The sequence below is a fragment of the Oxyura jamaicensis genome, chromosome 1 (genome assembly GCF_011077185.1).
Source record: "Oxyura jamaicensis isolate SHBP4307 breed ruddy duck chromosome 1, BPBGC_Ojam_1.0, whole genome shotgun sequence".
NCBI lineage: Eukaryota > Metazoa > Chordata > Aves > Anseriformes > Anatidae > Oxyura > Oxyura jamaicensis.
Genome location: NC_048893.1, coordinates 43,917,310 through 43,932,168, shown reverse-complemented (window position 1 = coordinate 43,932,168; position 14,859 = coordinate 43,917,310). Strand labels below are relative to the sequence as shown.

General features: G+C 38.1%; 1 protein-coding gene across 2 annotated transcripts in view; it reads right to left on the bottom strand.

Annotated features, from left to right (window-relative positions):
* The window catches only part of NUP205 (nucleoporin 205), a 53,867-nt gene that overhangs the window by 11,027 nt on the left and 27,981 nt on the right, over nucleotides 1–14,859 (bottom strand). For both annotated transcript variants that reach the window (XM_035336101.1, XM_035336109.1), the window contains exons 20-33: nucleotides 14,315–14,396; nucleotides 13,761–13,925; nucleotides 11,472–11,596; nucleotides 10,403–10,517; nucleotides 9,232–9,381; nucleotides 8,496–8,570; nucleotides 7,602–7,759; nucleotides 6,585–6,665; nucleotides 5,706–5,897; nucleotides 4,652–4,922; nucleotides 4,123–4,221; nucleotides 1,797–1,945; nucleotides 885–1,076; nucleotides 568–689 (exon numbers count right to left, since the gene is read on the bottom strand). In XM_035336101.1, coding sequence (XP_035191992.1) covers nucleotides 568–689; nucleotides 885–1,076; nucleotides 1,797–1,945; nucleotides 4,123–4,221; nucleotides 4,652–4,922; nucleotides 5,706–5,897; nucleotides 6,585–6,665; nucleotides 7,602–7,759; nucleotides 8,496–8,570; nucleotides 9,232–9,381; nucleotides 10,403–10,517; nucleotides 11,472–11,596; nucleotides 13,761–13,925; nucleotides 14,315–14,396 — 1,976 coding nt within the window. The remainder of the gene's footprint in view (nucleotides 1–567; nucleotides 690–884; nucleotides 1,077–1,796; nucleotides 1,946–4,122; nucleotides 4,222–4,651; nucleotides 4,923–5,705; nucleotides 5,898–6,584; nucleotides 6,666–7,601; nucleotides 7,760–8,495; nucleotides 8,571–9,231; nucleotides 9,382–10,402; nucleotides 10,518–11,471; nucleotides 11,597–13,760; nucleotides 13,926–14,314; nucleotides 14,397–14,859) is intronic.

The following is a 14,859-nucleotide window of genomic DNA, read 5'->3' as shown; positions in this document are numbered from 1 at the left end:
CTAAGAACTGTAAATGAAAAGCAAAACTGAGGTTTGAAATCAACCACAGTGATTTCCCCTAAATGTGTGTTTTTTTCTCTGAGATTTCTCAGTCATCTCGCAATAACCAACAATACAGCAACACACCAAGAAACTGGTCAAGCAATAAATAACTGTAACGTTTTTTTAAAAAAAACACATGAAATTACATTTACTCTGTTAGTGCACCTCACGGGAGGACAAACTTTGTACCTTTAGTTCACCAATTACAAATTCCCCAAAAGAGGTATAGCAGGCTGTTTTTCAAACATTACAAGCTAAATTAATAAAAAAAAAAATATACTAACAACACATAGACCATTCCTATATAAGGAATCAAACAAATAGGACTTTACATAGTATAAGCAACTGGACACCCAGTTATTTGGAATTTTCCTCTCAATAAAATAGGTTTAAAGTTTTAAACTAAACACACACAAAAAATACACCCACAAATACTTACTCAAAAGACTTATAGCTATAAAAAGATGTCATGTTCTCCCAGGACTGTATTACAGTTTCGAAATCAGCCAGGAAACCAACACTTACCCTTGATGGTCTGTTTCAGGTCGCATGTCATATATTTGACACTGTGCCAGCCTCACAATCACACCAGACCTCAACAGTTCTAAAGCCCCTTGCTGACTTTTAGCTACCCTGGTGAGGAATGCCTAGAGAACAAAGGAAAAGCATAAGTACTTAAAATTGGAGATGCGCAATGAGACCTATTAAAATTATGTCTCTATTTTAGCACCATTTCAAATTCTATTATTTTCGTACAGTATCTCTGAGTACAGTCAATGTAAAGTATAGACAAGCAACTTTTATTTAAAAACAACACAAAATTGTTCCTTAAGTGCTCTTACCATTTTGGACTCATATGTGTACAGCGCTTTAAGTAGAGGGGGCTGCGGTGTGAGTAAGCTCTGAAGAGTCACATCATCATCTGCTAGGCTATCCACAAGCACCTTCAGGTAGCCACTATTGGAGAGATACAATAGCCACTGCTGCTGCTTGTCTACCGAAACAATACGATCAAGCAAAGCCAATGCCAACATCTAGGATGGAAAAAGGAGAAAATAAAAAACAGAACTGAACCAAGAAAAAAAAACAAACCAGAATTAAATCTATGAGATTAATGAGATCTAACACATACCTAAAAATATTAAATGCTAGGGAGTTGCTTCTAACAGCTTCTTAAAAGCAGAGTGCATTTCATAACCCCTTATGGGAAAATATTCTAATATTTCTTAACATGTTAGTACAGAACAAGCAAATTGCCTTTCCTCTACTACTTATCCTCTAACAAAATATTACAGATGCTGTTTGCTAACTATGCCACAATATTTTTAATGAAGTGTTGCTACAAGCAGAAATACGAAGTAAAACTACTTTGCATTTTGACTAGATTCCCGTCAGAAAGTATTTCTTTCTCAAGTTACCAAACTTTCCCAAAGTGAGAAAATAAACCAGTAAGTACATGATTTAAAGATAACAGATAATAGTCACAGCAGTTCATGCCTACAGTCTCTTGCAGCAGTGCTTGCTACCTTTATTGTTAAACAAAGGGACACATACCTGATTGAGAAATTAATATGCACGTACGTACCTACTTTTAGCAACTTGAAGAATCAACGATAGGACAGAAATGTGAAAGAATAAGCATCTACAAAGAATGTTTTCTAGTTCTACCTCATGAAATTTTCCTTCTCTGCACAGCAGTAAAATGTTCTTTAAAACAAACAAAACAGTGATTGCAGAGGAATAGATTTATTTACCCGGCCAATCTCATGACCATCACAAGCATCGCGACAGACCACTTCCATGAGAGCTGCCCCATAACTCTCAATAATTGCCATGTTTTCTCGTTGCAATTTACTAAACACATCTTCAGGAGCTGTCAGACGTTCCCACATCGTTTTCTTAGCTGTAAAAAACAAGTATAACAAAAAAGGAAAAATTTAAAAGATGGGCAGCTTAGCATTTGCTTAGCTACAGTACAGCTGAGGCTATATCCTTCAGGGCATTCTCTATCTTGCAACAGAAATACCATAAACAAGGGCCGGGGGTGTTTGATTGAAGTGCAGATGTTTTCCTACAAATGCATTTTTTTCTAAATCTCTCACAAATACCAGACAGAACTAAAAAACATTTGTACTTGTATACTTATGCCATACTTGTAAATAACTTGCCTAAAACTATTCCAAGTTTCAATACACGTAACTCAGAACATCCATTAAGCCTGAGAACTTTCACTCGGACCAAAACACTTAGTTTGAAGGGAAGTAAGCGATAAGTGAAGTAGAGAAGTCCTGGTTTCAAAGTCAGCAATAAAATACTGAGAGGTCATAACAATTCCATAGTTATTTTCACTACCATAGCTCAAAAAGCTGACCAAGTAACAAGCAGTAGAAGCCTTCATGCATAGTTAATAAACCCAAGTTTGTTGTTCCATCCTCATTCAAGCTCTAAGATGAAATAATGGTTACAAATGTTGGCAAGTCAAGTATTCAAGTCATTAACAAATCCAACTGGCTTGAAAAACACATTTTTTGTTGACTCTTTTTGGCTTTGTTTTATGATTTTGTTTGTTTTCCCCTGGGGTCTTTAACTAAAAGAACAGAAAGAATATCAATCTTTGGGGTTCTGCGCTGGTGAGCACCAGGTCCAGTAACGCTTCTCCTTTGGTTGGTTTGTCTAACACCTGGACAAGGAAGTTGTCCTCAATGGACTCCAGGAGTCTCCTGGATTGCTTACTTCTTGCCACATGGCTTTCCTAGCAAACAGCCAGGTGGTTGAAATCCCCCAGGAGGATGAGAGTGCTGCGAGCGCAATGCTTCCTGTAGTTGGAGCAAGAAGGCCTCACCAACGGGCTCCTCTTGATTAGGCAGCCTCTAGTATTGGTGGACCCCAACCACGAGATGTCCTTTTTTGATCTGGTCCTTAATTTTTACCCACAGCCTCTCAACCTGCTCTTGGCCGTTTCTCAGAGGGAACTTCTCTCAGTCTATCCAGTTCTTAACATAGAGGGCAATACCCCCACCCTTCTTTCCCTTCCTGTCTCTCCTGTAAAGCCTGTAGCCCTCTGTTCCAATGTTCCAGCTGTGTGATTCATCCCACCACGTTTCTGTGATAGCAATTAGATCATAGCTTTCTAATTGCACTGTGGCTGCCAACTCCTCCTGCTTGTTTCCCATGCTACGTGCATTAGTATACAAGCATTTCAGGGAGCTGAAATGCTTATTTCTCAGGCTGTGTGTGTATGTATAGGAATGCACCAGATGTCTTATATTCAATTCAGTCCCTCATGGGGCAGACTGAAGGGCCTCATCAGCATGCAGTCCCTTAAAGACCCCTGAAGTCCCTTTTGATTGGTCTTTGGCTTCTCTTTGCCACCTCATCACTGCCAACTTAAAAAACCAATACAGGGTAATAAACAGAGTTGTATACCAGGTAAATGGCTCTATGAGTAACATCTCTTATCTGTGCCCCAGGGACACAGCAGACTTCCCTATGAGTCGGGTCTAGCTGGGCTTTCCGTTCCCTTCAGAAGGGACTCCCCTATGACTATAACCCTTCTTTTTTTCTTGGTGGGGATTGTTGTGATGTTGGGCATAGGTTGACTTGCCCTAGGCAACTCCCCTCCCCCACTGTGGATGGACCTTTATCCACATTGTCATTTGCTTGCCCATCAAGCTTCAGAGCCTCATACCTGTTGTGTAGGGGTGCCTAGGAAGGTGAGGCATGCAGCAGGGGGGTTTGCCTGCTATGCCAAACAGAAACCTGCTTCCACTTCCCCCCATCTCTCAGATCCCTTCCTCTGCCTGGCAGCAAGAGCGTAGGAAAACCTTTTTTTCTTGTGCAGTGGCTGCAGCTGGCTGAGGAGCCTGCCTCAAGGATGGCAGAGCCAACTAGTCAACCAGTTCTCTGACTCCCTGATGCTTCTCAGCCTGCCCACCTCCTTACTTCATCCTGGAGTAAGATGGTTTCTATCTACATAACCTATCTACTTCCAGGAGACAATTCAGCACGCATGAACTATATAGTTCAGGTTTAGTAAGAAATTTTTTTTCTGCTCTTTCCTAAAATACAATTGGACCATACCGGCTTCTAAAGTGTCTGGTTCATCTGGTCTCTGGGCAATCTGTAAATAATAAAGCAGTGATCCATAAAGATGTGTCCTCACTCTCTGGAAGCCACCACCTGTTCACAAGAAGTAATCATAGTTAGAACCAAATAGATACAAATTCCATAACGCTATCTTCCACTGACAATTACACTTTTCTGTGGCAGTGCTGGCAGAAATAAATCAAATAGATTTTTTAAATTAGAGTTCTACTGCTTGTATAATAAAGTATTTATGAGGATCTTCAGCAACTTTATGCTGCTATAAACACTTAAATACGAAATTCCCTTCAAAGTTATTTACACATCTTTCTTCTGCTTGTTCAGATTTCAAAAAAATGCTTTTATTAATTTTTTTCTTGCTAGTAGCATCACTTATAAGATACCAGTAGTAATCACGGAAGATCTACCAGATTGGCTGCTATAAAAAAAAAAAAAACTTGAGCAGTTCAGTCCTTCTTTCTACTCTTGGTGGTTAGAATCCCCATGAAGGCAAAGGATAACACACCTGTTTTCAAAATGAAATCCAGCAGCTTTTTTAAAATGATGTGGAGGGAGGAGTCACCAATGGAAGCAAAACCTATGGATATGTTCTCAGAGCCAGGTGATGAGGCAAAAGAACCATCCAGCATCAAGACATATTGGGACTGTCCCGTCATTGGGACTGAAAGTGGCTGTTTCTGCTCTGTTTTCACAGACTGGCTCAGGTGGGCAGTCAGGGTGAACACAGCCCCTGCCACCACCGGCATCAGCTCCTGAGCTGCATCATCATCCAGGATCTTAACATAGAAGAAAACAAACAAACAAAGACACAAACAAAATAAGAAAACGAAGTAGGTAAGTGTCTGATTTCATGAGCTATTAAAGCAATTAATTTAGTCTCTCACAGCTATTTCATTTATATATTCAAAAGGAATTCATTAATATAACATTATTTAAAACAAATCAAAATCAGTGTTAGATGAAACACATCCAGAAAAAAATATGTTGAACACGTTTTAATCGAGAAGACCATTAGCTTCCTGGGTTTTATTTCCACAAATCACAGGCAAGATGGTAATTAAATCTAGATAACAACCAGGAAGGAATGTGCTGTTGTTTGAGTTGGTTTATTAGTAAAATCTTACTTTTTCTACTCTGATGTTTCATTCAACTCTTCTTTAATTTTCAAAAGAAGCAGTGGTAGGATTTAAGGAGTGTCATCTAATTGCAATAAATTAACAAGTGCAGTACTGGCTGCTTTCATCACTTCAGTGCCTTCTTTTATGTTCAGTGCCTCCTCAAATGGGCTGTTACCTTTTCACCCACCCTTTCCAGACCAATTCATCAATACATGGCTTGCAGTTCACAGTAGCTATGCAAAAATACAGAGTATCCCCTCTGCCCAACGGTGCATTCAAACTTCAGCATAATAGCAATCAAAAAGCTGAAAATAATACTAAAAGCGGACGATTTTTTCTTGATTATGGTCAAAAGTGCTACTTGAAGAGTAGTTTCTGTTTCATATAAAACGTCATAACAACAAAGTTCAAAGAAAGGGTTGGCTTCCAATAGAGCATTACCTTGTCATGCACATCCTGTAACAGATCACGGATAATCAGTTGTCTGTCTTCAGCCTGTATAAGATCCTGGGGGCAGGCAGTGAGTATAATTTCCACCAGCTGTCTCCACGACTCTAAAGCATGCCTCTTAGCATGGAGGCACTGTAGCAACTTATTCCGCTCCACTACATACTGCAGGATAGTGTTGATCTCCTGAACAACCATGAAAAAGGAACTGAATTACAATATGCTAAAATAGATTAATGGCAATAACATATTTCAACATTACAAGTTTTAATCTACTAGTAGTCATCTTTGGAAAAAAAATAGGTGGGTCTTCTGATTATCAGAAACAAGCTGCCATGATCATTTTAACAAGATACGCCAATCCAATTCTGAGTTGCTTTTCACAAGGTCTTTTCACCAAGAACGTCTCAAGTGCATAGTAATATATATATATACTTTAAAAATCAAAACAGACAACCGTGAAAAAGCTGTTTGTGTATTGTCTTAAGTGTGAGCCACATCTCCTGCATCTTTTGATTTTCAAATCCACTTAGTCAATTTCAAATAAAACTAAAATATGGTAGGAAACTCAAAAAATAATTAAGCACTAAGCTCCTCCACGTTCACAGAAACTACAGCTGTATAGAAGAAAGAACAAATGAATTGTCATCCCCTACAAGAGACAGGCAAGATGAAATTGGCTGCTATTGTAGGTAGAACAGTATGTTAAGTAGTTTCTCTTATCAAATATTTATGTCTTTTTTTTTCCCTTAAGAAATTACTAACTCAAATTTCAGGACTCAAATCTGCAAGTTTTCATGGTAAAGCTTACTGCTTGATGGTTTATGAAATCCACCAAGAACAACAACAGCTATTTATTTTTTCTATACTTACTTCCATAAGTAAAGGTCTCTGACCAATTGCTGCCATTCCTTGAAGGGCATTGACTTCTGCAAGCAGAACTCTGCGTAGATGCTGAAATTGAAAAGGGATTAAAAAAAACTTCAATCAGAAAAAAGATGTATTTGTCTTCTAAAAGGAGGTAGCTACGAAGCAACAGGTGCAACTAAAATACTAACAAGATTCAAGTAAGTTTCATTTATTTTCTCGATTTCTTCCGTATTTCGTTCTCTAACTGCTTTTGGGAGCTGTCCAACCTCTTCTTGCTTACTGCCCTTCTCATTTTTTGCACACTTTCATTTCCTTGTGTTCCAAAGTTATGTCCTTTCATTAGTTCTTCTAATACATCACCACTCCCTCTTCTCTTCAACCTCCACTATAGTCTTCTTGTGCAGGATTAAGGGTTTGTTTCAAGACTAAAACATTTTGTAATACAGAATAGCTGGTTTCTAATACGGAATAGCTGTTTTCCTAATGCCAGCAAGATCACCTTGCCATTCTTTCCACTCCTGCTTTGTCCACTGTCTTTTTGACCACAAAATTTTCAGGACTATTTATTAAATACTTGTCAATTACTTACCACAATGCAATGCTATGTTAACTGAAGCCTTTAAGAACTACCGCGGTGCACAACTATACTATGTGCATAATTGTATACAAATATGCAGAACCACACAGTTGTGTGTTGCAGAACAATGAAATAAGGTAGATAGAAGTCATTTCTGCAATATCATTTGGGTGTTCTGAGGTACGAAAAACATTAAAACAAAATATTTCCTCAAAGTGTCTTAAACCAACACATCTGTCACGTGCAAATGAGAAATCAGCACGTGCAATACAGAAGAAAAAATAACCCAAACAGTTTGCATAAATTATGCACATCTGAAACAGGTATACTCTTCACATGAAAACAAGTTTCAAAGTCTCATTAATACACTAATTGATTTTAAAAACTAAATGATTATCAAGATATAAATGGCACACAATTTGATAACACGAACTACTGCGCACCTTGACGTTGCAGACCACTTGCCCACGTGCATTCTTGTGTTCACAATTAGCAATTACTTGCTCAATCTGAGTTCGGTCAAAAAAATCCAGCTGCAAAGGCTCTGGAATGTCCTGGCTGAAGTCAATCGAATCCAGAATACTTAAGATCTTCCTGCGTACTGGAGAAGTAAATCAATTCAGATTGTAGTCCAAAATATAACAGGGAGATAAAAAAAAGAAGAAAACAGATTAAAAAGGATTGCAAATGAGCCTATGAAAAGCTTACCTTTGAAAATTCAAATCTTAATGTGTAAAGGTTCAGGAGAGAACATTAAATCTTCAGAAAACGCAAGCGATCTCAAGAAGGCGCTTAAAACATTCTCTAGAGTCTTAAATTCTTATCTCTGTTGTTTTCTATTACTCTATTTTTATATATATATTTAATCCAACTTACTACTACAAGATTCTAAACTTCGTCTCTTAAAGAACAGGCTGGTTTTCAAGGAGAACCATGCAGTCTTTTGGTGAAGCTTAAATACGCAGTAAGAAATCTAAGGTCAATTGCTTGCTATTTATATTCTTTGCCACAAATAAACGCATTCTGTCTTAGCAATAGTCTCACTGCTCTTCCTGTTCCCAGGAATTTACAGACTGCCACCTCCCATTTCACCCTTCCACAGACACTTAAGTAGAGAATACTCTACCTTCCTTTTGAGTCCAGTATTTTCCACTCTCCAACCAACTATGTCAAGGTTCTGAAATTCATTTTTTTCCAGCTAAATAAAATTATTTCATGTACTGCTGCTGTTCTGAAAGCCTATAATTTCATTTTTCAGTGTCCCTTCTAGAAGCAGCCTCCCCAGTTCAGGAACAGAAAAATTTTACAGAGAAATAATCAATGCCCAGAAAGGTTACCTTTAGAGGCAGTATCAAAGTGGAGAAACCCACTGACAGACCGACTTTCATCTTCTATCCCGCCTTCACCATCACCTGAAGCATAAATAATCAGAAGAAATAACAAATAAATACCACCTACTTTATCAATACTGACATACACACATTCACCGGTGTTACCCCAAAATGTGTGGAGACCTGTGGCATGCAGACATGTTCACATGCATTGCCTGAAAACACATGTGGAAGCATTCAGTGTGTACACATCTATTAACATGTATTCAACTATGTTCCCTGAGAATGTGGAAGCCTTTGGCATGTACATGCATGTGTATTCTCACATGGTGCCCAAAAATACATGTGGAGGCTATTGGTGAGCACGTGTGTTCACATGTATTTACATGTGTGGCTTGAAATTGTGTGGTACATTGACAAGCACAAACGTGTCCACGTCTTCCAGTGTGTCATCCAAAAATGTATGAACACTGACAAGCACATGCATGTTCACATGTGTGCACCAAAAACTCTTGTGGATGCTGCTAAGCCCAGGCATGGTCACACATTCAAACATGTGCCCAACATGCTTGTTCACACATGGCGAGTCATGTGGCTTGTACAAGTGCCTGGAGGCACTTGGCGTCCACATGTGTGGCTTCTACAACTGTCTAGAGGTATTTGGCACGCGCACATGTTTTGAGAGGGCACAGACACATGTCAAGGCATATAGCCACATGTCATCACAGCAAGTTCTTCTTACCCAAGTAGGGTTTCACGGGCATGTCATCCAGCAGCAGATGCAGCAGTCTCTGCGTATGTGAGCGTTGGCGGTTCAGTGATGTCACTCGCATTTCTATCGCTGCAGTTTTCATCAACCAGGACATTTGGTTCAGCGTTGAAATCTCATGCTCTGGGTGGAGATAAGAGAACTCTTATAAAACTGAACATAAATAACGTTGTTTACTCCAAGGAAAGCATTTCTTCATTTGAGAAAGCTTTTAGAACCTGTCATTACTTGTGAATTGCTCACCATTTGTTCACAAGAGACTGAGGGATCTGACAAATGCCATTCAATGCACGTGAATGTCTTGAAAGACTCATACACAGGCATGGGTTTAAGAGTATGTACATACAAAAAAATCTGGACGTAACCTGTACTCAAAGCCATTATGGGGAATCTATGAGCAAGTAAGATCAATTATCATTTCAGTGAAAGTCAGATGTTTACCCCCATGTGAATTATTATTTCGTGTTTAAGTTAAGGCTTGAACCTGGGTCTCCAAGGATCTTCGTATTCTACATGAATCTCCTTTCCATTCTTAAGTTATGTAAGAGACCATCAAAAGTACTTCCCCCATTCTGGATATGTGCATTTGAATGCTAAGACAACTGTCATCTAACAAAGGACTGGAGGCCTAGCATCTGACAAATCCAGTAAGTACATTTATGCAGTTTTAAGATGCCTACCTTTGAAATGCCAGTCATAAACATTAAAACAAATCCATTCACTTCATACCTGACATCAGCACCAAATAAAATCTCCAGATCCTTATTTTAAGGAAGAGAAGATAAAAGTGGCTATAACCACCAACCTTCTACTCCCTCCCGTTCTGCATAGCATCTTTTCCAAAATACACCTTTTTTGCTGTAGCAAAATCTAACAAAACTACAACAATAATTAAAGGATAGATAAGGTTTTTCTTCTGGAGACTGGATACGCTCCAAAACTAACAACTTCTTTTACAAGAGTTCTGCAAAACAATACAAACTTCCTAAGCAGGCAGAGTTCAATAATATCAGAACTAAAAGATTAGCAAAGAGGCAGCAATTAATTCAATCTCATTATGCTATGTATCTATCTTTCCTCTGGGATTCCTAAAGACACAAAGGAGGCATTGAATTTTTTGTCCTTAGCTAAGGACAAAAGTTACCTCTGGTAGAAAATGGCAAATACTGCAGCTGAGTGAATAAGAAATCCTGACTGGTCCTCAGGTATCTCATAGTTGGGCCCGAGGTGTCAGCACATGCGCACAACTGATAGATCACCTGAAAAATCAAAAACAGTAGGTACTCATACGGAGTTTATTTCACAAGAAACAAACAGGACAAAACCACCAAAGCAAAACCACCAAAGCAAAAGAAGCATAACTGTTTTACTGCTCAAATAGTATTATTACCTGTATTTTCACTAAGTTTCCGAGCAGCCTGCTCCAAAGCACAACATATTGTTTATAACATACATCGAATTATGCTTTGAAGGGCTATCATCAGGCAGGCATCTACAGCAACTACTCACCCACAACATGACTCTATAATCCTTTCAGTTTGTCCATTCCACTTAAAAGACAAGCACCTTTTTTAACTCTCTGGGTTCACCAAGACAGGAAATATCATCTTCATCTTTTTCCTCTTCTACAGTATGGCCTCTTCCACTTTTAATTACTTATATTTAAAATACTTTCTAGATGTCACAGATTATTCACACAATAAAGGTGTGTGATTTAAGGCCAAACAGCGACTAACTTAGCACACATGTCAAATTCAATCATCTTCTCTGCCTGCTCTGTCTGACTGTATTTTATACACACACACACCACTGCTGCAGAATAAAGAAGATAATCAAATAAGCAAGTAAAATTATCTGCCATATTACATGTCAGCAAAATGCAGTTCCAGGTATTTAAAAACAAACTTGTCATGTAGCCATAAGACTCTCAGAGGCTTGCCAAACATATTTAGATCATTAGCCTTGCAAGTACAACCCAATTCCTAGCTCTGACATGAGTGTAGACTTTTTTTTTTTGGTGTTGTTAGAAGATAATACATTTTCGCATAGGAAAAGGTAGATCAGGAGTTCAATATATAAAAAAATCTGTCAGATCCTTTTTAAAACAAAAAATATTATCGATATCATCACCATCTGTGTTCATCAACCATGAAGGAGCTAATTTTATTTAAAGCCTACTCTCAGTATATGCCAACAGAAAATAGGTTGCATACCTGGTAACAGAGTTCTGCAAGATGAGGAGATTCCTGAACTGCTGTAGGCCCATTCCTTGTTTCAGTACCCTTCTCCAGTATGTTCAAAATAGCGTGAAGGCAAGTCCGTGGACAACCCAAAACACCTTCAAAATACAGAATTTACTACGCCTCCATAGTAAATGCAGATTAGAACACAGAATTACAGAAAATAAATGCTTCAGATACCTTGTGCTGCACTATACTGCTCCACAGAGCAGCAGCAAAAACATCCAAAGATTTTTCTCAATTAAAACAGAGAAACTGTTTTAGCAAAAATCACATGAAAACATGAAAACATCTATATGTACTCTGCAGAAAGAAGACAAATTATGCAACCAAAACTTCCTTAAGAATTTTCTCTTTAGTTCTATACAAAGAGATCCAATTGGTATTTTAATATTCTGCATGAACCAAATGAAAATTTGGGTTGTCGGTCCTACACTTTAATTGAATACTCATTTGACAATTTCAGATGCAAGTTTTAAATCTCTGTATTTAGTCATAAAATGACCACAATTGTTCAATAACTCTCCTAGAGGCACCTAACACTGCACCCAAGAGGAAAAGGAAAAAAGACTTTAAGACTGAAGCAAAAATTCTGTCACTTCGCATCCATCTTTTATCCAATTATTACTTTAGTCCACCAAGCAAGATGCCCTTAAGCAGTAAATGCATCAACAACCACCACTCTTACAGGGGAAATAATCGTCTGTGTTTGGACACACATCATTTATGCTTTAGTAGGAAATTATTATTCCTAGGCATAGAGCTTATGGTCATTCTTTCTTCACATTATTAATGGGATAATTCAAAGCAGTCTGAAAGGATCTCTCACAGCCTGGAGACAGTCTATTACTGATCTGACATATGATACCCTCTAAAATTGTATGCTCGCAGAACATATAGAATTTCAAAATATGCAAAACATGGTCTGCCATTGTAAGTTACTTTCCAGATAAAAAAAAGAGGCTGGTGTCTTTCTGTGCCTTTGTGTCTTTATAAGACATAAAATAACTCTAAGACTTTTTTTTTTCCAAATGAAATTCAGGCCCTACCTACTTTTCATTTAGAACTAGAAACAACCATAAACAACCAAAATCTGCTGGGACCCTAGCATCCGACCCAAAGATCATAAGAAACAGGCTTCTCTAAGTAGCTAAAAATTAAACCTGTTGATCACAATGTGTTTATATAAAACATTCCTTAAAATACCTGAGAAAGAATCCTGTACTTAAGATCTGAAGGAACTCCAAGAAATCTCTACTCCAACCGACTGCTCAAAGTAGAGTCAGCTATGACAGCAGACAGGATAAAGCTCATAGCTTTATACAGCTGGATCTTGACAAACCCCCAAGCATGAAGACTATGTCCTCTCCAGCCAACCCGTTCCCCTGCTTCACCTTTCTCACTCTTCCATATTCGCTCAGAGCCTCTTTTCAGTTTATGCCTACAGTGGTGCATGGCAGGAGAAGAAGACTGAAGAGCCTGGCCTTTTCCCCTCATTAACTTCTTTGTAGGTATTGGAAGGCAGTTATCAGGTTCCCCCAAACCTTCTCTTTTCCATGCTGAAGTCCCAATCTCTAAACCTCTCCTCATAACGTGAGTGCTCCAGCCCCAACCATCTCTTCTGAACTTGATCAAGTTTATCTATGTCTGCCTTGCACTGAATGCATGATCACTTCCTCAGAAGCTCAGCCAAACAAGACAGCCTATTTCACTATTTTTCACACCAACTCTAGAAATATATGTATATATGGTATTTCAAGTATGTATATATATCTTCTTTAACGTTTTCTTTTACATTGATAAACAGCCAGACTGTTTTCCTACTTGATAATTAATCTTAAATGGGCGTTTGAGGAGGGGCAGAAGAGTACTCAAGTTGTGTAACTTGTTCAAAGTCTTGTCACACACAGGGACTTCCTGGATCACCAAATCAATTTTTTGTATTGCTGACAACCACAATGCATTTGAACAGTAAATAAAATTATACTTCTCTTCAAAATTATCATTTTCTCCCACAACTCTAATTTCAAGTCCATTCCATAATCCAACTTAGACAAAGGATCAAATTCTAAAGCATTTGAAAATACGGCACCTGGGTTCAACTTGTCTCTGAATACAGATTTTGAGGATTAGAACAAGGCCTGTTTTCTTATTCTTAACATTCAGAGGAACTAGGTCTCCCCATTAATTTTCTGATGGATATTCTCAGTGTTGGTGGTACAAGAACTGAATAAACGCAAGATCAACTTTTTGTCTTCATACCTGGGTCCTGTAGATTTGTGGTGCTGACAGGTTTCTTGAGCTCATATCCCAGGAGATACAGAGCAAGGCTGGGAGGACTACACTCAAGAGAGGTGATAAGGAGATTCAGAATATGGATCCTTGTTTCATGATGGATGCGTGCCCGCTGCTTTTCAGGCTCCAGCTCTTGATTAAAAAAGATTAGGTGAACAATGAAGTAAAGCAATCGATTTAAAGGAATAATCTTCAGAGCCTTCAGATTAAATGCAATAAATGTAAGCCATCAACTTATGTTAGTATAGAGGAATACAAGACCAAAGTGTCAAATTACAGCTCTGAATAACACATCCAAAGCAATTTAAATGCACCTCTTCTGAAAACACTCCGTTTCTAGCTGGCTCATCATACAAATGGATGTATTTTAACAAGACATGGATGCTTCTCCTTTTGTTAAGGGCATGTCTCTACAGAACAACACAAGAAAAGGGTTTTCTGACTTGAAAACCCCTTCTTTCATTAATTTTATTCTAGGCAAAAGATAAGTGCAAGTAATTTTTGAGAAACCTTTTACATACCCTCATCTGGATTAATTAATTCTTCTGCATCTTCATTGTCCAAACATTCCACAAACCCAGCCATCAGCTTCTGGCTAATACTCTGCATTCAGCAATGGAAGGATGTAAACAAAGGGGATTTTAACAATATTAAAAACAATACCTTTCAAAATTCCCACCATGTAGGTTGACACAAGGTCTAGACAAAAATTAACCTAGTAATCTAGTTACCAAGCATTAAAATTATACGCTAATCATAGATTAGCAGAGAGTCACTGAAGAGAAAAGAAAAAAAATCTACTGTTGTGTTACATATGCTCAATTATCCTCAGAGGCTGAAGACTATGAAGTCAAGAAAAAGCCTCAGTATTTCAAAGAAGTATCTTTTTCTCTTCTTCCAAAGCATTCATGGTTTTGATTTTTTTCAATTAACGAAGTAGTCACTTTTCACAATGCCACAGTAAAATATTTTTTGGGGGGGGGGGGGGGGGGGGGGGGGATAGTTATAAATTAAAATAAATAATTTTTTTAAATTTAATAAAAAATAATTAAAAATATAATAAATA